The sequence below is a fragment of the Pipra filicauda genome, unplaced genomic scaffold, assembly GCF_003945595.2.
Source record: "Pipra filicauda isolate LSUMZ 115617 unplaced genomic scaffold, ASM394559v2 scaffold76_size2844353_pilon, whole genome shotgun sequence".
In the NCBI taxonomy this organism is placed as follows: Eukaryota; Metazoa; Chordata; class Aves; order Passeriformes; family Pipridae; genus Pipra; species Pipra filicauda.
Window position 1 is genome coordinate 1,771,975 of NW_024104942.1, and position 22,153 is coordinate 1,794,127.

The 22,153-nt window shown below is 38.4% G+C and overlaps 1 protein-coding gene and 1 long non-coding RNA gene across 4 annotated transcripts in view; one reads left to right on the top strand and one right to left on the bottom strand.

Moving 5' to 3' along the window:
- The window catches only part of CFH (complement factor H), a 40,568-nt gene that overhangs the window by 12,200 nt on the left and 6,215 nt on the right, over positions 1 to 22,153 (top strand). For 2 of the 3 annotated variants that reach the window (XM_039389799.1, XM_027713278.2), the window contains 14 exons: positions 567 to 752; positions 2,560 to 2,665; positions 4,003 to 4,079; positions 5,857 to 6,051; positions 8,271 to 8,441; positions 10,443 to 10,622; positions 12,123 to 12,323; positions 13,526 to 13,699; positions 15,331 to 15,507; positions 16,387 to 16,563; positions 16,718 to 16,891; positions 18,824 to 19,006; positions 19,682 to 19,864; positions 20,765 to 20,947. In XM_039389799.1, coding sequence (XP_039245733.1) covers positions 695 to 752; positions 2,560 to 2,665; positions 4,003 to 4,079; positions 5,857 to 6,051; positions 8,271 to 8,441; positions 10,443 to 10,622; positions 12,123 to 12,323; positions 13,526 to 13,699; positions 15,331 to 15,507; positions 16,387 to 16,563; positions 16,718 to 16,891; positions 18,824 to 19,006; positions 19,682 to 19,864; positions 20,765 to 20,947 — 2,239 coding nt within the window. In that variant the 5' untranslated portion in view covers positions 567 to 694. The remainder of the gene's footprint in view (positions 1 to 566; positions 753 to 2,559; positions 2,666 to 4,002; positions 4,080 to 5,856; positions 6,052 to 8,270; positions 8,442 to 10,442; positions 10,623 to 12,122; positions 12,324 to 13,525; positions 13,700 to 15,330; positions 15,508 to 16,386; positions 16,564 to 16,717; positions 16,892 to 18,823; positions 19,007 to 19,681; positions 19,865 to 20,764; positions 20,948 to 22,153) is intronic. The other variant, XM_027713279.2, reaches the window with a different exon arrangement.
- Positions 14,003 to 16,879, bottom strand: LOC120324915. The gene is made up of 3 exons (XR_005566616.1): positions 16,806 to 16,879; positions 15,539 to 15,662; positions 14,003 to 14,238 (listed from the first exon to the last, which is right to left on the bottom strand). It is a non-coding gene; the product is annotated as an uncharacterized LOC120324915 (long non-coding RNA).

Sequence of the window (22,153 nt, forward strand, 5' to 3'; positions counted from 1 at the left end):
ACAAGAGAAAAGAAGTTTTGGAATATCAGGTGATCTGAGCCTGCAGAGAAAGTTTAGGCAATGTAAAGGTGAGAGGAGATTTGACAGAATTTGATCAAATGACACATGAAATTAATGTCAGTAAAGATGGTGGTGGTTGGAGAAGAAAACAGTCTGAAAGGAAACTCTACATGGAGCTGTGCATGGAGTTGTTCTCTGTGGCAATGGAAGGACAGGCATGGAGCAGCTTCTGCAGATGGAAGGGTAGGAGGTGTCTGTGGTTAGAACCAGGGCACTAATCTCGTCTCAGTCTTTGTAACTAAAATCTGTTTTGTGAATCATCACAGTCCGCTGTGGTTTCTTGGCACTTCCTTTGGCTATTTTCATGTCCTTCTAAAGGTCTATTCATATTCCTACAATATGTGGATTCTTGGCAGTTTCCTATTTTGTGGTGATTAAATAGACAACCTATGTTGGTTTGATCACAAATGTAGCACGGGATTTCGTGCTACATTTTCTATTATAAAATTGTTTTGGTGTTTGTAACATGTGCTACAGTCACCAATATTTTTATTTAAAATTTTTAGCTTGTGAAGAACCTCCTCCTAGGAGGGTTAAGGAAGTGCCTACTAAAATATGGGACAAACCTCCCTATCCACATGGTACTCAAGCAACATACGGTTGTCGGCCTGGATATATAAAACCTGGACGAATTATGTTTAAGTGCGTTGATGGGGCATGGCAGCAGCAGCCCCCAGTGATAGAATGCAAAAGTAAGTATTTATGCAAAATACAAGCAAACATTTGACCTGACAGATCACATTCCTTGCCAGTGATGTCAATGTGATATTGCCATTGTATCTTTACCTGTAACTTACTTATTTCTGCAATCTTTAAAATATTCTCCTAAAAAGTATGTATGCATAAGGAAACATTTTTTCAAGTTCCTTTTCTTGAGATCAAAAGATTTATTTTTTTTTTCTTGACAGAAGATCTTACTCTAGGCCAGCTTTATCAACCCAATTTATGTTACTAAGATCAGTTATTGAATTCTTAGAATCTTGCTTCCAATATTTTACTAAATGTCTAATACTGATGAAACTTACAGTCTAAGCAGAAGAAAGCACTATCCTAACTTCTGAATGCAGTCAAGAGATAGTTTATTCAACTAGTTCTATAAGTGATATAGTTTCTTGAAAGTGGGGTATTATTTTTCCCTGCCTTTTCTTTTAATCTGTAATTCACACTTAGGATGAGAGCTTCTGTTTATTGTCTCTAGTGTACTGTGCTAAGAGTTTAGAAGTATCTCACAACCTCATATAGAATTCATTACTGAAGAAATTGAAGTTTATTATTGTTAGTCAGCAGATACTTCTTTTCTGTAATAACTGAGTTTTAAACACAAAGGAATTTTAGAAACATGAGGAGTTTTTCTTGCATATCTAACATACAAAATTTTTAATAGTAGAATATAAATGTTTGATTTAATAATATAAATTTAAGTTCCAGGTGTCATTCAAACAGAGATTGATACAAATCATAAGTAAGAGTTAATTAAGAAAGTTGCTGCATTTTTTTTACATTTTTTATTTAGTCACCGTCTCAACTTTTAGTTTTCTTTGTTTAACTACTCAGTGAACATGAACCTATACAAAATTTGGTGTAGTTTTAAGTATCATGTTTTAGCAAATACTGCCACCCAGTGAGCAGCTACTGCCACAGGCAAGGTGGGTGGGAAGAGAGAAGGGATACTCTGCCACAGACTAAGGGAACACATTCCTTTTCCAGGATAAGCCACAGGAGACAGCAAAACTGATCATGAGTTTTCCATTTTCTCTGAATTCCACTGTAGTGGGTGTAGGGCCTACTGAAACACCTCTTGGTTGGAAAAAAACCAAGGATGTTGATATGCTCTAAGAAATGAAATTGCCTTGATCAACAGGGACCAGGAAAAACTTCTGAGAAGGGCTGATAGGTTTTAGCTGTGCAGTTTATTTAGCAGTTCATATTATAGCATCAAAAGGGGATGAATGAGAGGGATGGTATGTTCATCTCTGCCACTCTTTTGGGAATCCAGGGTAAAGAGTTAAGAATGCCCTATGGGGAACTTGGAGCAAAAAGCACTAAGGATCAAAATACTCCGGTGACTTTAGATCACCTCTCTTTCCTTAGCACATTCCCCATCAGATTTCATTTACAATCATGTATGGATTCTCTAGTGGAAGCTTTGGACAAGTTTATGTCACAAATTGCCTAAAACTTTGCCATAAATTTGTCACAAAACCTAAGATGCGCTCAGCCTTTTTAAAGGTATAAAACCAGCTAATTTGGGGGTTGGGTTTGGTTTTTTTTAAAGAAGCACATGCATACTCCAATATGTTCTCATTGAAAATAGTGATAAAAAAGGGGGGCATTAATCAAACTAATGCTGAGCATTTTTGAATTTTTGAAAGGCCTGTACTCACTACTAGTTACTGAGAAAATGCTGTCTTTTACATTTTCACATTCCTTTGTATGGTGTAAGTACATTTTTTTTCCCTCTTCATCATCATCATCTTCTTTTCTTTTTTTTTTTACCAGATAAGCCCTGTGGGCATCCTGGAGATACTCAGTTTGGTTCCTTTGAACTTACTGCTGGAAGTGAATTTGTATTTGGTGCCAGAGTTGAGTACAGATGTAATGATGGGTAATAGTTGTTTAATTCAATGTATGGCAATTAACATAAGGTGTTAATTATAGTGTCAGTTATAGATTTGTTCTCTGTAATGCAGCTGTAAAACATCTTACTGATATTCAATACTTGCTTATGATTGAATTTGAATTTCTGCCATTACAGTAAATACTAAAGATAACTCGTTCTCTTGTCTGGTGCTACTGGAGTAACTGAACTCATGCACTTGATGCTTCATCCAAAGTGTCTAAAATATGTAAGGCTTTATCTAACTTGAAATCATGGCTGTTGAGTAGAAAACAAAAATAGTGGCCTGTCTGTAAAGCTGCATCATGACTCCATGAGCCAGTCAGTTCAGATGGAAGTGCAGGTCAGTATGCTGGAGTCTGTGCTGTCAGTAGGTAGCCAGGATGCAGTTGTGTTAGAGAAGTCATTAGACCATATAACAATCTCCTCTTCAGAACCACAACTCGCCAATCCTACTTCAATCATTTTTTGCATTATGAAGTAAAATGTGTTGTAAAAAATGTTTGAAGGAAGACATTTCTGGTAGACTCACTAGTGTGTCTGCACTGAACGCTTGAAAGAAATTCTTCTCCCTTCCGCCTCTATTTACCTTCTCCAATGAAAACTGCAGCAAGTTGAATACGTGGTATTGTGCTTAGTTAAGTGTGCCTGTGATTGGATTCTTTCCTCTTGAAACACAAATCAGCTCTCAGCATGGTACTGTGGTTTAGCCATGATTTTACTGTTGTTATATTACTGGAATCTAGTCTGAGTTTCACAAAGAGAGCTCCATAAGCAGTATTCTTCTTAATCCCTTAACTTCCGTTCCTCACTGTCATTTCAGACCATCTATACTTCCTCTGACTGCCTTTCAGACCAAGCAGAAACCATGGTATTGTGGCCATATTACCCTCAAACTTAAGATAATACTTCCTCATAAAAGCATGACACATATGGTTTGGATTAAGTCCTATGTGGATGCTGTCACATGGCTTTCAGCCATACTAGAAGAGAAGGAACAAGAGCGTTATTCTCCTTGCTACTGACTGTGCAAATTGCCCCTAGATTATTTATTATGTAGCCAGAGCTTGCTATCTCTGTAATGAAGAAGCCTTCTTACTAATTCTTTCCTACTTTCTGATTTTATTTTATATTTTCACATATGCAATTAAGGGAAAACAAATAGGAGACATGCAGATCAAAAAACTACTCTGTTTTGTCACATTTTGATTGTTCTGTGCTGGAACATCTGACACCTACTTCCTTTGCTTCAAGAACAGCAGCACTGTTGTTTCTGTCACATAATGAAACTGTATTTTAGCATTGTTTACTTTTTGTTGGGTAAGATACCAGATGCTCAGCCAAAGAAATTACCGTGAGTGTCAGGCAGATGGATGGAGCAATGATATCCCTCACTGTGAAGGTAAATGGAGTTTTATTCTCTATTTAATTCATTTATTTATTATTTTTTTTAAATTTACCTTTTCAATTGCACTTAATTCTCTATCAGACTGCCTTTTTATCTATCTGAAACTATCTAGAGCTAGTCTGTGATCATTTACAGGTATTAATTCACATACGTATAAATTCAAGTTAGGCAACAGTGAAACCCTTACAATGACTGCTCAGCCAGTTTGGTCCAAGAAGCTTTTGTTAAAAACCATTCATGAAATGGAGTCCTGTTACTTCCAAAATGGTTTAAAGCTCTGCCTCACCTAAAGGCCTTGATAGAGTAGGTGCCTGTAAAACATGGCTGCAAAAGATATTTGGGATGCTGTACTTCAAAGGAGTGTGAAGGCATGTGTGTTTCTAGCTAGTTCCCTCCTCCACCCTTGTGAATATCCTAACCACTCAGATTTTGTTACGAGGTCTTCTCCCTGTTATTATCATACTGTGAAAGATGTTCAGTCAGTTAGAGTGAGAGCAAGGGAGACTCAGACATCAAGACTTAAAAGACTGGATGGCTCAGATGATGCTTCCCTGATCTTTGATGATATAATTTTTAATTGGTCTATTTTTAATATATGTGGGCAGCAATGACATTTTCTCTGAAGTCAGGAAAAGGTCTCTAAGTAAAGAATCACAAAAGAAGGTAGATATCTTTCTCTTATCTAGAGTTTGTTGTCTGTGTTCTGACATCTCCTTGGATTTAGATAAGTCCCATTTAGTTTAATGGACCTTGAGCATCCTCAAAATTAGGCATACAGGTCTGTCTGCACAGTATAGAGCAATGGTTTCCAGCTTTTTTTGTCATGTGTCACCAAGATACTGCAATTTTAAAGTCCTCCTAAGACAGATATTTCTTTCATGGTTGACTTTTCATTGAAATACAGTTGCCTATGAAAGAAATTATTTGTATAATGTCCTAAATGTGAGGAACGTAGAAGACAGAATATAGGCTCACAAAAAAGGCAGATGACTTACAAGATGGTGAATGCTGTCAGAGAGAAGTGGGAGCTTTGGTAGACAAAACACAAGCCACTTTTTTACCTGCTCAGGGATGTCTATGTGAACGTTTAAGATTGAGTTTTGATAGTAATTTTCCCCCTCAATACAAAATATTTGATGACATATGTTAACTCTTCCTTTTTTCTGCAGGTACAAAACTGGGAGATGCTAGAGGTCTAAATTAGTGGCTGACACTGTGTTTGTTTACTTTAGTAATATAATTTCTCTGATAACCTTAACTAGGATTTTAGTTAATAGCTGAACTGTTCTAGTCAGCCTGTAACGCAGCACTCTTCCTGATATCTGTCTATAGCAAATTCAGTTTGGCACAGCTCTAAACTAAGTCAACCAATTCTGACAAATTTTAATGGCCCCATGTGACAGTCAAGGCTCATCTGACCATCCATAGAATGCACAAGCTTATAGTATAATTTAGATTGGGTGTGAGACACCAGGAGGCCATGTAGTTTAGGGAGTGCTGTCTTTAGCCTTCAAGGGCAGACAAGAGGATGATGAGAGATGGTCTATAAGCTTCTTCCTGTGTCAGTCTGTCTTTTTCCTTAGGGGGTTGTATTATATGTGCTGAAAATGGTATCTGAATGCAAAACTAAAGAGTATATTTTTTAAATGTGTAAGGAAATTACAGTGAGTTTTCTGTATTTTCACTTTTTTATGTGTCAATTTATTTTACAGACTAGATCTCAAAATTACTTCTTTTTTTCCTTTCCTTTTGTTTTGTTTTATTATTCCAGTGGTAAAGTGTTTACCTGTACAGGCACCAGAAAATGGAAGAATAATTATGGCTGGTGCATTTGAGCTAGACCAAGAATATGCCTTTGGCCAAGTTGTAAATTTTGAATGTAATGCAAAATACAAGCTTGTTGGAGCTAAAGAAATAATTTGCTCATCTAATGGAAGATGGAGTAACGATGTGCCTCAGTGCCAAGGTAAAAAGGACACTACTTACAGTGTGTAATTAAGAAGCTTTATTCTCACAGACTCCTAAGGACTGGTTACCACATGGGAAGCTACAAAGCTTTTACTTTATTTCACAGCAATTAAACATAGTTCGTCTGTAAACAATCTCCGTTGCATATATGAAGAAGAAGTAGGATAAGAAAGAGAAATGTGATAATATTGGATGCTAATATAATCATAATAGACCATCTGTTTGTTCCACATTTTCACTACAAGCTGAATGTTTTGCCAGACTGCAGTCAAATTCTTTGAAAATAACTTTGATATGTCTACCAGAAATTCAATCACTTCAGTGTTAATTTAACCAAAGTAACTAGAATTGATTTTGAATCTATGTGAACCAAAAATAAACAAGTAGGATTTTTAATCTTAGGGTATATAGAATACAAAAAAAGTCCTGATGGGTTTTTACTTTCTTCACGCTAAGGTGTTTTTACAAGTTAGAAGGTTCATGTTTAGTTTTTACAGAATCACAGAATCACAGAAGAGGTGAGGTTGGAAGGGACCTCTGAAGAGCAATTAGCTAGGGCAAGTTGCTCAAGAGTATGTTCAGTCAGCTTTTGAATATCTCCAGCAACGGAGACTCCACAGCCTCTCTGGGTAACCCATTACAGTGTTTGAACACCCTTTAGTAAAAATATTTAAGTGGTATTTCCTGTATTTCAATTCATGCCCATATTTCAATTCATTGCCCCTTCTCCTAGTATGGCTGGCTGCCAGTGAGAGAGGTCTGGCTCCATCATCTTTACTTCTGCCTGCCCCACAAAAGTCAAGAATTTACATATATAAAAAAGACCCTTCCTCGCCCACCCCAAGCCTTCTTTTTTCTAGACTCTCTTAAATCTCTTTTAATCTGTCAATTTTTCCAAATCCTTAATTATCTTCACTGGATTTGCTCCAATATGTCCGTATCTTTCCTCTATTGAGGAGTTTGGACCTGGGGAGATGTAGAGGGAAAGCATCACCTCTTTTGATCTGCTGTCAACACTCTCCCCAGTGGAGCCCAGGATACTGTTTTCTTTGTTTGCTGCAAAGGCACATTTCTGGCCCCTCTTGAACTTGTCCATCAGGATCTTTTTTTTTCCTTCAAAACTACTTTTCAACCAGTGGACCCCACGCTGCCCTGCCTGCAGCTTGTACAGGTGGATGGAGTTACTCCTTCCAGTTTGAGAACAGAGATTGTATGGGATTGGATTATCAGTATGTAAGAATGAATCCCAGGAAGGTTATGGTAACAAACACTTCAATACTCAGACTATCAAGCTTCTTATATTATTTATATGTTATCTGATCAGGAAACGTGTTTAGAAGAGCACAGTATGTATATCAGCATGGCAGATACATGTATGGTTTGTTCACAATTTCAGAGCTGCATTTTGCTGCTTTGAAATCCCCATTTATTATCATTCATAGCATAATCCCACCTCAAAAGTGGAATGAAACATATGTGCTTGTAACATTTGCAGAATCTAGTGAATTTCATTAAACAATGACAGTTCCAATGAGCTATATTTCATCCTAAATACAAAGTAAATTCAGCAAAGGAATCCAAGAGAACTCTTGGGTGTTCTGCTCTGTGACCGAGGAAGCAAAGTCTTGAATATTTTCTGGTTTTCTGAACTCAGTTTTAGGAAACTGCAAGATCTTGGTGGTTTCATTGGGTTTGGCAAGGAGCTGGCATTGCTGATGTTCTTTCATAGATAGTTAAGCATTCTAGTGTCAGTTTTCCAGATACTTTCATTCTTTTTTCCTTTTGATGTAATGATTTAACTAATAATCTACTGGCTATGGGAGCGCACTAGGTTTTCTGGAAACTACAAAAAAATTATCTGAAAAAAGGAAAATCCTAAATTTCAGCTAACGTAGTTTCTGATTTTGGAATATATTCTGCATTATATATTGATTCTGGGATCCATTAAAATCCAAAGCAAAGCCCTGCAATCTGTTTCATGAATCAATTTGCACCTGATGCTGTGCTACTTTCTACCTGGAATCCACAATCAGGTCACTGAAGAGCTCTCAAATACATTTCAAACAGCTTCCAAATGCAAAAGTTTTTGTGAATTCAAATTTAAAAAAAAAAAAAACAAAAACAAAAACAAAAACTAACTTTTATTAAAATAGGATTTTATGCTTAGCAAGTAAAAATAAACCAGAATACATGGCTTTTTGTCTTTCTCTGTTTCAGATATTAGCTGTGATGTGCCAGAAATTCCGAATGGATATGTACATTCTCCAAAGCAGTCTTACAAGGAATTGGAAATACTGCGGTTTGCCTGTAATGATGGATACAGCTTTGGTGACAGATCAGATGCACTATGCACTGAAACAGGATGGAATCCACCTCCCTATTGCACTGGTTAGTCTGGCCTAAAGTGGTTTTACACATTTGTTGGGTTTGGAAGTAATTTCAGAGATTAATCAGTTTATTCGTAACAAAATAAATCCATCCACATCTAACCAATATCCATGAAGATCTGGAAGGATTAAGTACTAAAGGGACCAAGCAACTGGATAAGAGTTTTCCATGGAGAGCAGTAGCAAAAGCAGTTAGTTCAGGTTTGTTTTGTTTTTTTTTTACTTGAGTGTAGATTGAGAGGTCCACAAAGCAACAATTACTCCAGTATTCTACATAATCAAGATTGATGCTAAAATACTTCATGCAGCATCGGTAGCTGCATTATAGTTGTTATTATATTTTATTTTATGTAATTCTGAATTAGTGGGAAGAGCATATGAAAAAGGTTTCTTCAGTTAGAAAAAAATCCTAATTTGGACAGATAGGAAGGATAAAGCTGAATACCTTCTACAAAACACAGTGAGAATGTTTTATCAAAGGAATGGAAAAAAATCAGACATGAAAAAGGATATTTAAGCAAGCAGGAAAAAAAGTATTAGTACCAGAGAAATTCAAACTGCCCTAAGAACCATGGACATAAAGTGATGTATAAACAGAGACCAAAGGATGCATCATGGGATGCATGAATCCTGCCCTTGTCGATGACCCTTAGTCTAGGATGAAGACAGCAATATGTTTAATGTCATCAGAGCTGTAATTGAACAGCCACATTATCCGCACCGTTCAAACTTCACAATTGTCTGAGAATCTCTACAAATTAATATATTTACAATGCTAAAGCTCTCTATTGCTTTTTAACTCTCAAATGCCTTCTGGGCAGTTTATATGACAAATCCATAATTTTTGAGGCTAGTCCTGTTTGACATCAGCCCTCTGAGTCATGGATTTTACTTTAGTTTAATTCAGTTACAGCATTTACAGACTGTATTTAAATCTCTAAATCCAGCAAACAGAAATATGCATGTTATATCCCAGCTGAAGCAGTTTGATGTAAATTTTGGGGAAATTATTAGTGCCTTGAGTTGTCTTCAAGAAATTGCCGAACTCTTGAGACTGGAAAAAAATGTTGGCAACAGGGCAACATTGTAGGATCTTATTTACCACCTACCTTCCTGGGACCTCTTCCAGAAAGACTCCTTTAGAAATAAAGACTTGTCAGTCTTGGGGCCCACTCAGTTCTTGACCTTTCTGCTTCAAGATTAGTAACGGTACTAATTAATATGCACCGCCTACATTTGAGCAACATACTGCTTTTGAGGAGTGCCAAACATTCTTCTAGACACCAATATGCTGGGCTCTGATACTTGGGGCATATTCAGTGGTTCTGGATCCTACTTGACTTATCACTGAACCTAGATGATTCAGCAGTACATGCATGCAACTGATTCACCCACCTTCACAGCAGGACCAACCTGTAGTCATTCCCTCCCAGCCCTGGGAGTGTTGGTGGTTTTTTCTGAATTGGAAGTAGAATACAAGAAATCTAAAGGACAGATTCTGTTTTATAAAGAATACATTTGCCTGGCTTCTCTGAGCCTAAGGATACCATGAGTTTTTTAGAATAAGATTCTTGACCTTTTTCAGTTGTCGAAATACTTCCAGTGTCAGTGTAAGTCCCTAATCTTAATCACATAGCCTTTGAATGATCAGTTCCTAGTTGAGTGTAGATATTTCTCCCTTTAGGACCTGCTAGTGACGCTGCCCTACTTTGGGACAGTGTCCATAAATGAGCCCAGCATAACCCAGCTGCAGAAAGACCTCTTGGAAAAAATTAATCAGATTCAGTTTGATTTCCTCCGGTTCTTCCTTCAGCCATTCCCTTTGCAATTTAGTTTTAAGCTTCTACTTAATATGACATCAGTAACAGCTGTCGTTCTTGTCTTACAGAACTATAAGAGTGGGAGAGGAATGTAATCTTTTCTTTACCCTACGAAACATCTTTTTAACAACTTAAGCAATAAATTTAAACATATTCTTCATTTTTTTTCTCTTTTTATTTAGAAATTGTATGCTCTCCTCCAGTAGTTCGCCATGGGAACTTTAGACCTGACAAAGGCAGCTACAAAGCGGGTGATACAATCACGATACAGTGTGATCTTGGATATCATTTTAAAGCATTGACTGGCGGAAACACAGCTAAATGTACCGGGAATGGCTGGGTGCCTGAGCCAGCTTGTGTCTGTAAGTAGCTCTCATGGATGAAGACACAAAATGTAGAGTTGTTAGAAGCATCTGAGAGAAAAAGAGGTCAAGAGCAAGACTCAAGGATCAGTAGGCATGGGAGTCACTCATTTTTTTTCTTTGCGATGTAAAGCTTAATGTGATGGTTTAGAAAAATCACCTATAAAACAGTGGTTTAATCAATATTTACATTATGTTTATTAACACAGGTATTATCTATTACTGTATTTGTGAATTTGTTAGAATGTGCTATAGTCAGCTCACTTGTGCCCCACCCAAGGAACATCTTAGTCAAGAGAAGAGGACATCATGAGTATTTAAGTACAAACTATAGGTAATGGTTGGAAGATGTCTTTCCTCTTAGCTGTCAGAGCTTTAGACTTTTACTTGGAGTTGTAAGTTGGCTTTATGAATAGTCGCATGTATTTCTATCTGTTATAACCTGTCAGATAACAAAACAAGGTATTCTTGATGGTTGATGAGTTCTTTATTGGCTTAAACTTCCCATAACTACAATGATAGTTTTGTCCAGTAGGCACAGCATAAAAAAACTAATATATAAATTAGCAATTAGTTTCATAATCTAGCACTCTTTGATCTTTGGTCATTGAAAATAAAAGAAAAACTTAGAACAGATTATGAGAGAAACCCTGATGGAGTCAGTCTTGTAAATGAACCTCTGGATAAGATGATTTGAGCTGTTTCTGAAAAGTGCTCTGTTAATATCTATATTAATGTTTTCTCTATATTAGTATGAGTTCCAAAATTCAGGTATCATTTTGAGACCACTTCATTCATTATTGAATGGTCTGTCCAGTGGGTGGTCTGCCCTGCCTCTGCAGGTAGGCTCTGGATCAGAGCATTTCAGGAGGAACCTAGGTAAACTTGAATGAAAGCATCTGGGAATCTCCTCCTTCTATCCTTGACTTCTCCCTGAAGAAGGTCAGTTCTTTTGAGGAATCAAGAGAACAAAATTACAATTTTGAAATAAAATTTTAAAATAAAAATGAGAAGAGTAAGGAAGAGCTTTTGGTGTAGGGTCCCAAAAGTTACAAATGGAAGTGGTAACAGGAGTCATTTCAATTTTAAGATTGTCCAGGTCAGTTTCTATATCTGAGCCACATGTCTGGGCTCCCATCATGGTCAGCATAGTAAATTTAGTCCAGACCCTCTACAAGGACAATGTCATCTCACTGTAGAATAAATATTTACATTTAGTCTCATGAATCAGCCTTTGGAGTCTGCTAAGAATATTTCCTGGATTGCTGTTGATTGCAATGGAATTGGGGGAAATGACAGAGCTATAAGCACTGCCAAAGACACCAGAAGCACAGTGCGATTGCTCCCGCACTCCTGAGGGGTGTGCCAGGGTGGGCAGTCCTGGTTCTGTCCGTTTCTGAAAACACCCAGATGATGAGGCTGAATCTGATAATTCAGATTGTGTGCTGAGCTTTTTATCATGCATGTGTTGACATTGTTGCTCTTAAATTCTATTTCAAGTGAAGCCATGTGACTACCCAGTCATAGAAAACGGCAGGTTAAATAACGCATATGAGAACCACAGATACTATTACTTTCCCATGAGATTTGGGCAGAGTGTTGACTACTACTGTTTCCAAGATTATTCAACCCCCACTGGAAATACCTGGGTTCAAAGTTTTTGTTCCGAAACGGGCTGGTCTCCAGAGCCAAAATGCCTGAGTAAGTGCATTTCCAACATATGCTCAATTCTGTTATAATTATCAAAGGTCTGTGCAGCTGAAATTGTTCTGATGGAACACAGTTTCTTAGAGTCGGACTGCTTTAGCTGACCCCTGGAACTGCACCCAGACTGTCATCCTCTCTGCAGAGCTGGGGATGCTCTGAAATGAGTAAGGCTGAAATGATGCTTTTGGATTTGGGAGATTTTTTACTCTTGAAACTATTCATGAGATTAAGAAATATATGGGAAATCTTCTCTGGCTTCTGGGTAGCATGCAAGCATATACTTTCCTCTGGACACACAGCTGCACATACAAACAGAAAATTTCTACTCTTTGTCAATATATTCTCCCTTCCATGGCTTGGGCACTTTGTTTAGAGGTTCCTCTCTGAGAACCATTGCCTGGTCCCTTTGGAAAGCTTTTGGAGCTGAAAAGATGTCACACTCTTGGAATAAGCTGCAAGTGATCATGGTATCAGCAAAAGAACCAGATACACTCCTTAGATTTAAAATGAATTAGACTTACATTTAAAGCAGCAAGGTGAGATGTCCTCTCAGACATCTTCAGTCACAGCAAAGTTCCTGCCTACTGGTAGGACTGGAAAGTGGATTACAAAAGGTTGGTCTTTCCTTGATGCCCTCAGTGGAGTGGTGCTCAGTGCAGGAAAGGAATGGAGCCCTGCCTGGAGGAAAGGACCAGTTACTCAGATAACACACTGTAACATTCCTTCAGCCTATGTCTGGGCTCTTGGGGTGCAGGAGGCCATAGAGCCAGTGTGCCAAGCTGTTGCTAAAATCTCTAGACCTGCTTTGAGAGGCTGATACACTTCCACAGAGATGATAAAATCTCCAGGAAGCAAATGCTGAAATTCACTCTGTGCAGACACCAACAGTTTAGAGACAAAGCAGACCAAACTAGAGCTGGTGCACATGAACAGTAAGTAAGAGATTGTGGTTACTAGACCAGCTCTTTTTGCTTTATGTAGTGACTTCCCCTTCTGTTCATGTGATTCATTAATCTCAGGGCAGTGAAATAAAGCAAGGTTTCATTCAGGTTTGCACACAAATGTCTTTTTGGGGAGGAAGGCTACAGAAATGTGTTTGGAGGCCTGTTTTTTAGTAACTGTCTTCATAAGAAATATTTTAACTCAGTTCTTGCTGTAGAAATTACTGTCGTTAAATGTACTTCCTTCTTCTTTAGAAAAATGTTATACCAGGCAGCTGATAAATGGTTATTTCCCAAGACACCAGATGGATTTTTACAAAGAAGGTGAAACAGCTACATATGCCTGCAACAATGATTACCATGCTGAGCATAAAGAAGTCACATGCACAAGGAATGGCTGGTCCCCTCCTCCCAGATGTATCCGTGAAAGTGAGTGTGCTTGTATTTTGTTGAGGTTTCTGTCTAAAAGCAGTAAACACATCATCATGTGACCCATCACTAGGACTTAGTAACTCTAAGTCAAGGTGCTGTACAATGGAAAGGCAGTGCTGTGATTGTCTCACCTGTCTTCCACAGCTCTCGTGTCCCTGTGCTGCTGAGGTCGGTCACTATAAGACACCCGGAGTGTACCCCTGTAAAACAGCCACACGTGGCTCCTCCAGATACAGGATATGAGCTCTTGGATGGGAGTCATAATCCCTTTGTCTTCCCTAGAGAAATCTTGTTCTAGTATAGCTGTGCAGTCATAAATAGCAATCATTTCCCTTGCACAGACTCCTTTCAGCCTCTCGCTGTGCCACCTGATCCTTGTTCCTCTTGCTTCCTTTCCCGTTGGCATCATACTGGCAGGTGGGAGGAAAAGGGGGGTTACCTCTCCAGTTCATTTCCAGCTTTTGTTCCTGACTTGCACCAAGCCTGAAATTGCTCTAATATCTCAGAGGAGCTTTAAATATTTAGACAATTATTTCCTATGGACAAAGAAATAATTCAATATAACAGTTTTTTAGGAAACAATTCCACACTGATGGAGACTCTTACCATCTAATGTTTTGGATTGCCCCCCACTGAGATTTTGACCTAGCAATGAGCAAGAAAAATAAAATTTTCTGATTCCTAGTGTTAGGCAATTCTGGGCATCACTGTGAAATTTAAACTTTTGAAGGTCTTGCATACAGTATCATTAACCCTGCTCCCAACAATAAATACATCCTCTAGTGTTTTTCAAAGTACTTTGGATTTTGGGGTTTTTTATATCCTTGTTTACTTGGCTCTCTAGTATGAAAATATTTCTGTTTGTTGTAGTGTTAATTTCTTCAAATGAAGACACTCCTTGACAGAATGATTAAGTAGTAAAGAATTTAATACTCTGTGCATGTTTTCTTTCAGAATACAAGACCAAAACAGCCAACCAAGGCAACTGATTTCCATCCATTGAAAAAATGTATTAAACATTATATATTAACAATGAATCAAACATTCTATATAAGCAATATATTAAATTAACGAGGTATTAAACAATATATTAAACATTAATGTTTAGGTAATATTAAATGGCTTAAAGAATGTATTCCAAGTGACAGGAAACTGGTTACAGCATTGGGTCTGTCTGCACTAGTGTTTTATTGTGCAAGAAGGGGGCCTTTGGTAGAGATTTGCTTCAGTCCTGCAGTCTGTGCACTCTGAATGACTTCTCTGTGGCAGGACTGAGTTGACACCTGCAGACTGCAGTGCTGTGCCCCTGCCTTGCAGTACGGACAGGAGGTGCTCTCCGTGCATGCACAGTGCTGTGCAGGCCCAACAGGAGTTTCATTTCTAGTGAAGACCAGACATGGACATACAGTTTGGGAAGTTTGCGGGATTGCTGCAAATCAAACCCCTGTCCATCCCTGTTTGTGTCCTCCAGGAAGAGAGCTCAGTGCAGAAGCAAAACTTCATGTGCTCTTAAAATTAAATGACCTAAGCCCTAGAATGCTGCTGCTTTTGTCTTCCTTCTGCTGTGATTTATAAGCATGCAGTTTAGCAGTATTTCACTTGCAAGAAATTTTGTCTATCTCTTTCAGTAAAATGCCAGCCGAACCATGTTGAGAATGGTTATTTCACCTTGTCAAGAAGAGAGTTCCGTTTAAGGGAAATGGCCCCGTATAGATGTAATACTGGCTTTGTAACTCCAGAAGGACAAGACGAAGGAGAGACACAGTGCCAAGAAAATGGCTGGACTCCACCTCCAAAATGCATCAGTGAGTACCTAAACGTGTCCGAGCTCCCTACCATTGTCACCATCATAGAAATGGTGTCCTGTGGACTCAGAGTTTTGCCATCCAGATTGGTGGAGTTTTCTTACTGGGCAGAGACTCAAATCTCTGATCCTTCAGAGGTTAATCATTCTCAGGCTCTAGGATATACAGACAGAAAACATAAAGGTATTGAGTAAGGTGGGGAAAATCTAGTGTCTTCTTGGTGACCTATCTTTTTGGATTTCTTTAGCATTAAGTAAATGGTAATCACTGACTGTTTGGTGATTCTTACATGAAAAAAAGTACCTTTGCCCAAATTTACTCCCAATGTATGAAGAAATGCCTGTGAAGCAAGGCATTCAGCCAAGAACTTTCTTTAAATGTGAACCAAAATAGAGACAAATAGGATTCTTTATTTGGAACTTCTTTCCTCCCCTGAACAGCGGTGTAGTATAGTAAAAGACTTAATTTTCCATTGTTGGGATGCTGAGGCTCATAATATTGACCAACTTGAGCCACCATTTTATCTTCTCCTTTTATTTCACACTGTCTTTACCTAGGACTTTGTGGCTTCTTTTCTGACCCCTCACAAATGATCACAAGGAACAGGAGTACAAACCATTTGCTATGACACCAAAAATAATAATAATATGTAGCAGAAGGAAATAATTGAACCTAAGCAAGAAGTATTTATGCTAAATATTACTTCTAGACACATATTTCTGAAGATTAATGCAATAGATAATATGTGAACATACTGCATATTCTACATGAATATTCTGGCAATGCAGAATTAGTAATGTTTCAAATATACCAACAGGGATGATGCTTCCAAAGGGCAATGTTTCTGGATAACAAAATGCACTTTGTTTTACTCTACAGAATTATGTAAAGCCCCAGAGGACATTTTGATTCACCACACAAATAGAACTGTGTTCATGCCTGAAGATCGAATTGAGTATTCATGTTTGGAAGGATATAAAACTGCAAATAATATGCCAACTGATACCACAAGGTGTGGCATAAATGGTGAATGGAGTCCAGCACCCGAATGTCTCGGTGAATATTTTTGTGTTTGTTAATTAGCATAACTCTGTATGCACTCTGTGAACCTTTTTTCTTTAAGACTTTCTTTGGTTTTGTTCTAATCAGTAGCATTTCATGTACTTTCTGTAGGGTGTACATTATATATTAAAATATTTTGTCTTTGTAGTAATAGAATGTGCAATGCTGACATTGCCCAATGGAGATTTTTATCCCAAGAAGGGTAAATACCCCAATGGAGATGTTGTGAAATTTACCTGTGCCAACAAGTTTGTAAGAGTGGGCCCTGCCTCTGTTCAGTGCTACTCCTTCGGATGGTTTCCATCACCACCAGAGTGTAAAGGTAATTCTTCTGTGTGGTAGTTTGGTCTAGGCCTTCCTTGGTGACCAGTTTGTAACCAAGGAAGTGCCCAGATTTACCCAGTATTCCCTACGATTTTTACGTAAGCCCGGGTTATAAGAAGAAAGGAGGAAAGACCTTCGCTCTCTTTCCTTCTGGTGGCTGGGAGGTGCGGGTTTCCCTTTCTCATTTCCGTGTGAAATTGTATATAATTGTATTTATAATTATATATATATATATGTATATGTATTTCAGTTGTATATAACTGTAACATAAGTGTAAATATATTGATATATATTGCTTTAGCTGTCTCTCTCTTGTTTTGGTTTTTCTTGGTTGTTTTTTTTCCCTCTTCTCCCTGAGGTTTGGGGGGGGGGAGGACTTCTTGTGGTAAGGTTTGGAGACTTGGCAGGGAGCCAACTTCAAACCATATCATTCTGTTAACTTGATCATAGTAGGAAATAGAATCATAGAATCAACCAGGTTGGAAAGGAGCTCTGAGATCATCAAGTCCAACCCTTCATTTTTTTTTTTTATTTTTTTTTGAAATCCAGTCTGTGTTTTCCCCCGTTCCGTACTCCAGAAAAATCAAGTCCGGGTTTTCCTCCATTCCGTACTCTGGATAAAATCCAGTCCGGCTTTCCCCTCCACCCCCCCCAGGCGGCCCCAGGTCCCCCCACAGAGGCACCACAAGGTGCCAACCCCCCAAGGAATGAGGATGCCTTGGTCCTAAACAGTTCTGCAGACACCTTCTATAAGCCAGTCTTGCTCCAAAAGACAACCATCCCGCCTTCATCTCTAACAGGCCAAGAACTAGGCCTCTTGGGATCATTTCATGGGGGTTTCCTATTTTGTGTGAAAGAGTCTCAACAGTTGAGCTTTCAGTGTTGGTATTTCTGCGAGCTTTGGTTATGCAATATGATGCAATATGAAGTTCTGCAGTAACTGAAAGCCAGTTGGCAAATGGCTTGCACAAAATAGTAATCAGGTTATTGATTGTAATGTTTGAAAAATAATTTATTATACAGAAATGCATAAATAATGTGCAAAATGGCAGCCAGGAGTGATTCATTTGAGTAATGTCCTCTTACTATATCCTAAATGTCCTAAGTTTTGCCATTGCCTAGTGTTGATACCCTTCAGATATTGTATCCTATGTTCTTTTTTCTAATGACATGATATTGAAGAAAAAAAGCTGGGCTGGAGATGGCACAGAACTGGACCCAAGCAAAAAAATCCAGTGAAGAATTTTCCTGTGAAATTCCTTAGCTTCATCTCTAGGATGAATAAATTCATGCCAAAGGAAAAATATATACCTCTGTAGTTATCCTTTTTGAGGAGTACAGCTTACTGGCATCTGAAAAAAAGTTTCTTGTGCTGGTGCTACGCCCTTTCATGAGGCACATGGGCTTTCATGAAGCTTGAGAGGATGAAGGGACCTCATATTTCTGACTTCCCTTTCTTCCCACTCCATCAATTCCCTTAATAGGAGTTCCATTCACTCCATCCAAACTGAAATCCTTTAATATGCCCTATATATATCACTTGCTATGTGATTTTTAGAACACAGGTTGTTATTACTTGCAGAATGGTCAATTTTTATTTTTTTTTTAAGAATACTGAAGTTGCCATCCTTGTAACACATTTTTTTATCTTAAAACTGGGCTGGTTTTATCAAGCACTTCTTTTATCATAGCTGGCACTGACAGTGCAAGGAAGTAAGAGACATGAGGAGTGAGCCAGGAGCACACATATCTGTTTGTGATCTCCAGCCCACCATGAATCCAGATATTCAAAGGTATAAATCAATGATCCGTTTAACCTGTTCCACTGATTTTTCTTAACTTTAAACAACAAATTCAATGTGTTTTATGTTGTACTTTACTGTGCTTAAAGTACTGAGTTCAGAGCATAGATTTGATCTCTTGATTTCAGTGAAGGCCAGAGGCTGTGGACCTCCCCCTGAAATTACCAATGGAAGTATTGCTGGTGGCTCTGAGGAACAGTATCAACATGGGGACAGAAAGCAGTATGAGTGTAACATGGAATTTAAATTGGTTGGATCAAAGGAAATAGAATGTGTTGATGGACAGTGGTCACCTCCTCCCTCTTGCATTGGTAAACTACTTAACACTACTTATGAGAAGTCTGTAATTCACTGTAAGCTAATACATCACAGATATTGTCACAATTAACATTACATATTTGCAGATATGATATGTTATGTTCAAAATCATGTTGTGAATGAAGAGTCAGGAAAAGCCATTACCTTTTCCTGTCGCTACCACTGCATGGTAGTGACAGGAACAATGACAGCCCAAAGCAGGAACTGCTGTTCTCATACAGAGGTGACAGCACTGCAGTCCTCTAAGGGACACTACAATGGATTTCAGTTCTTGTACTAATTCTGACTGAAAGTGTACATTACAAATGTGTAGGTGCATAATCAATTATAATTTTGACTGATGAGAATCAAGGATTCAGGTGACTTGGATTAATTGAAGGTTTCCTTACACTTTAGGGTTTGTGTATCAACAGTTTGGCAAAGTAATGTTAGCTGAAACTACTTGTGGGTCATGCTACACTGTTGGAAAAGGAGGGGAAAAGACAGAGAGGGATTTAGTAAACTGACTAAAAGATATACACATACTCCAGTTGTGTTCAAGTTTAGTTGTTACAATTAATGGGAGTAGGCTTGGCTCACCAAATGCAAATACAGTTATTTTTAAGTTCTTTCAGCTATTCATATGTAACTCCAATATTATTGTGGAATACTTCTGCTCTTTTCAACAGAAGACAAAATGCCCTGTGAATCACCTTCCTCTATTCCGAATGTTGCTCTATATCAGGCAGACCAGACCCAGTTTTCACATGGTGATCAAGTAACTTGTGGATGTAAACCAGGCTCTGGCAATTCGAAGCAAATGAAAATAAAATGTCTTAATGGAGAATGGAAGCCTTTACCTCTTTGTGCTGGTAATCTCTTTCCATACTATTTTCATAATATTTCAGATGCGAGTGTGAGATAGTTCTGTTCAAAATGTCAAGGATTTCAGCAATCAGTATGTAGCTGGACATATTACAGTTTCATGCATCAAAACTAAGTGGGTTTTATTTACTCCTCTTTTAAATGGCAGCATGTTCTTCATCCTGGAAAGACTCTGCACCTACAACTTTGTAAGCACTATGGGCAGGTCAAAGACACTTGCATAGTCGTTAAAATCAAGTAATAAAAGGAATTAATGTTAATAGCAACAGTGTGTTTAGGCTTATCCCATCCTCACCATTTCTATGTGCATCAGTCCTTTTCACAGAATCCCAGAATGGGTCAGGCTGGAGGGGACCACAGTGGGCCATCTGGTCCAACATCTCTGCTCAAGCACCCGCAAAGTAAAGTTTTTCCTCATGTTCACGTGGAAGTTCCCGTGCATCAGTTTCTGCCCATTGCCTCTTGTCCTCTTGTTTGGCACCACTGAGAAGAGCCTGGCTCCCTCCTCCTGATATCCTTCAGATATTGGTAGATCCTGGTAGACATTGATGAGGTCCCCTTCTCTTTTTGCTCATTTCACAGCCTTTTAGGGAATAAAACGTTGGTGAGGTTTTTTTATTATTATTATTTGCTGCACTCAGCAAAAGGGATCCTGTCAACATAAAAAAATTGCTTGGGGACTGAGAACAGTCTCTGCTTTAGGTAGCTGGAAAAAAAAGTCTTTGTTTCTGTAATCTAGGAGTCTTAGGCATCACTTCAAATTACAGTAAATAAAAACCCACTTTCACATGGATATGCCTTAAGAAATTGATGATATCTTCATCAGTACATATTATCTGAACTGAATCTATTTTTTGTTTAGCTCTTTTTGTTTATTTTTTTTTCAGATCCATCTCCTCAGTGTGAACTTCCAGTGGGTGTTGAGTTTGTAAGCTCTGGTGGACATTCCATGTCAAAAAGGAGGACTGGGTTTTATAAAGTTATACGTTACAGATGTACATCAGCTGACAAAAATATTAAACAGGCAACTTGTGTGTCTGGAAATTGGACACCAGAGATTGAATGTCCAGGTATGTTTTTAGATTTGCATACCATTTCTTCTTTTTATGTAGGAATGATAAATGATTGTTATTAAAGCTTCTTAGTGTTGCTGTATAGTCTGAAATAAAAATGCTTACATGCTTATGTATATGTTGAAGGGTAGTCACGGCCATCATTTGAGCAATTAACCAGGTTTAGAGAAGCACTACTTCAGTGAGGCAGACAATGATCTGTAGTCTGACAATTGGAACAGTTGTCACTGTCACTTCTGATATGAGAAAAGATGCAATGATAAATTTAAGCTCAGTTCTTCAAAAGGACTTTACCCTGATGCAAATGAGAGAGCACATAGCTCAAGCTCCAGTCAAAGTTCCTTTATTTCCTGTAAACAATCAAAGCTTTTCAATTCCTGATTTTTCTTTTCTTCCATTTTTTCCAATTGCTTCCTAGTGAAATAATGAGAATAATGCTGAGTTGGCTGATTGAAAAGCACAGACCTAGAGGAGACTGCCCTCATATAACACACACCAGAGGCTGAATGCCTGCAGGACTGCCTTTATGTATGGCAGAGCGGGATATTGCCCATAGAAAGCAGGACTGTAAAACAATCATTGCCTCATGTCCTGCTTTGACTATACCAGATTTATGGGAAAAGATGCGTGGAAATGGGAGAAGCACACAGCACACAATCCTCTGGGGAACATTCCCTTTCAAGACCAGCTGTCTCTACCTTCTCAGTTTTCTGGAACAACAAGAGAAGCAACAAACCAAGCTCTGCAAGTCTCCTCAGATCTCCCTCCTAGATCTGCCTACTTCCCTCCTCTTTTCTTTCCTGTGGCAGGAAGAGCCTTTCTTTCCTTGAGTGGCAGATTTGAAGCCTATTTCTTTGCTTCCATTTGTGATTCTCATTTAACTCTATCAACTAAGTCTGAAGAAAAACAAAACAAGAATTCCAGAAGTTGGTTCAATTTTCCTAAAATAGTTCACCATAGAGAGAGGAACAGGGCTAACACATCAGAGTGTGCAGATGTGTGAAGGGGAAAGAAGCTCCAGCTTAGCTTGGTGTGGGCAACTGTGACAGTCTTTTCTATGACTCTGAAAGCATATGAGCATCTGAAGGCAGCTCTGGTGTTTCTGAAGCAGAACAAAATGGTCGTTTTATTAATTAAAGCTTGAGATAGCTACTGGAGAGTTATCCAACATCAATGTTTTCTTGGTTCTTTGTGTTTTAATCT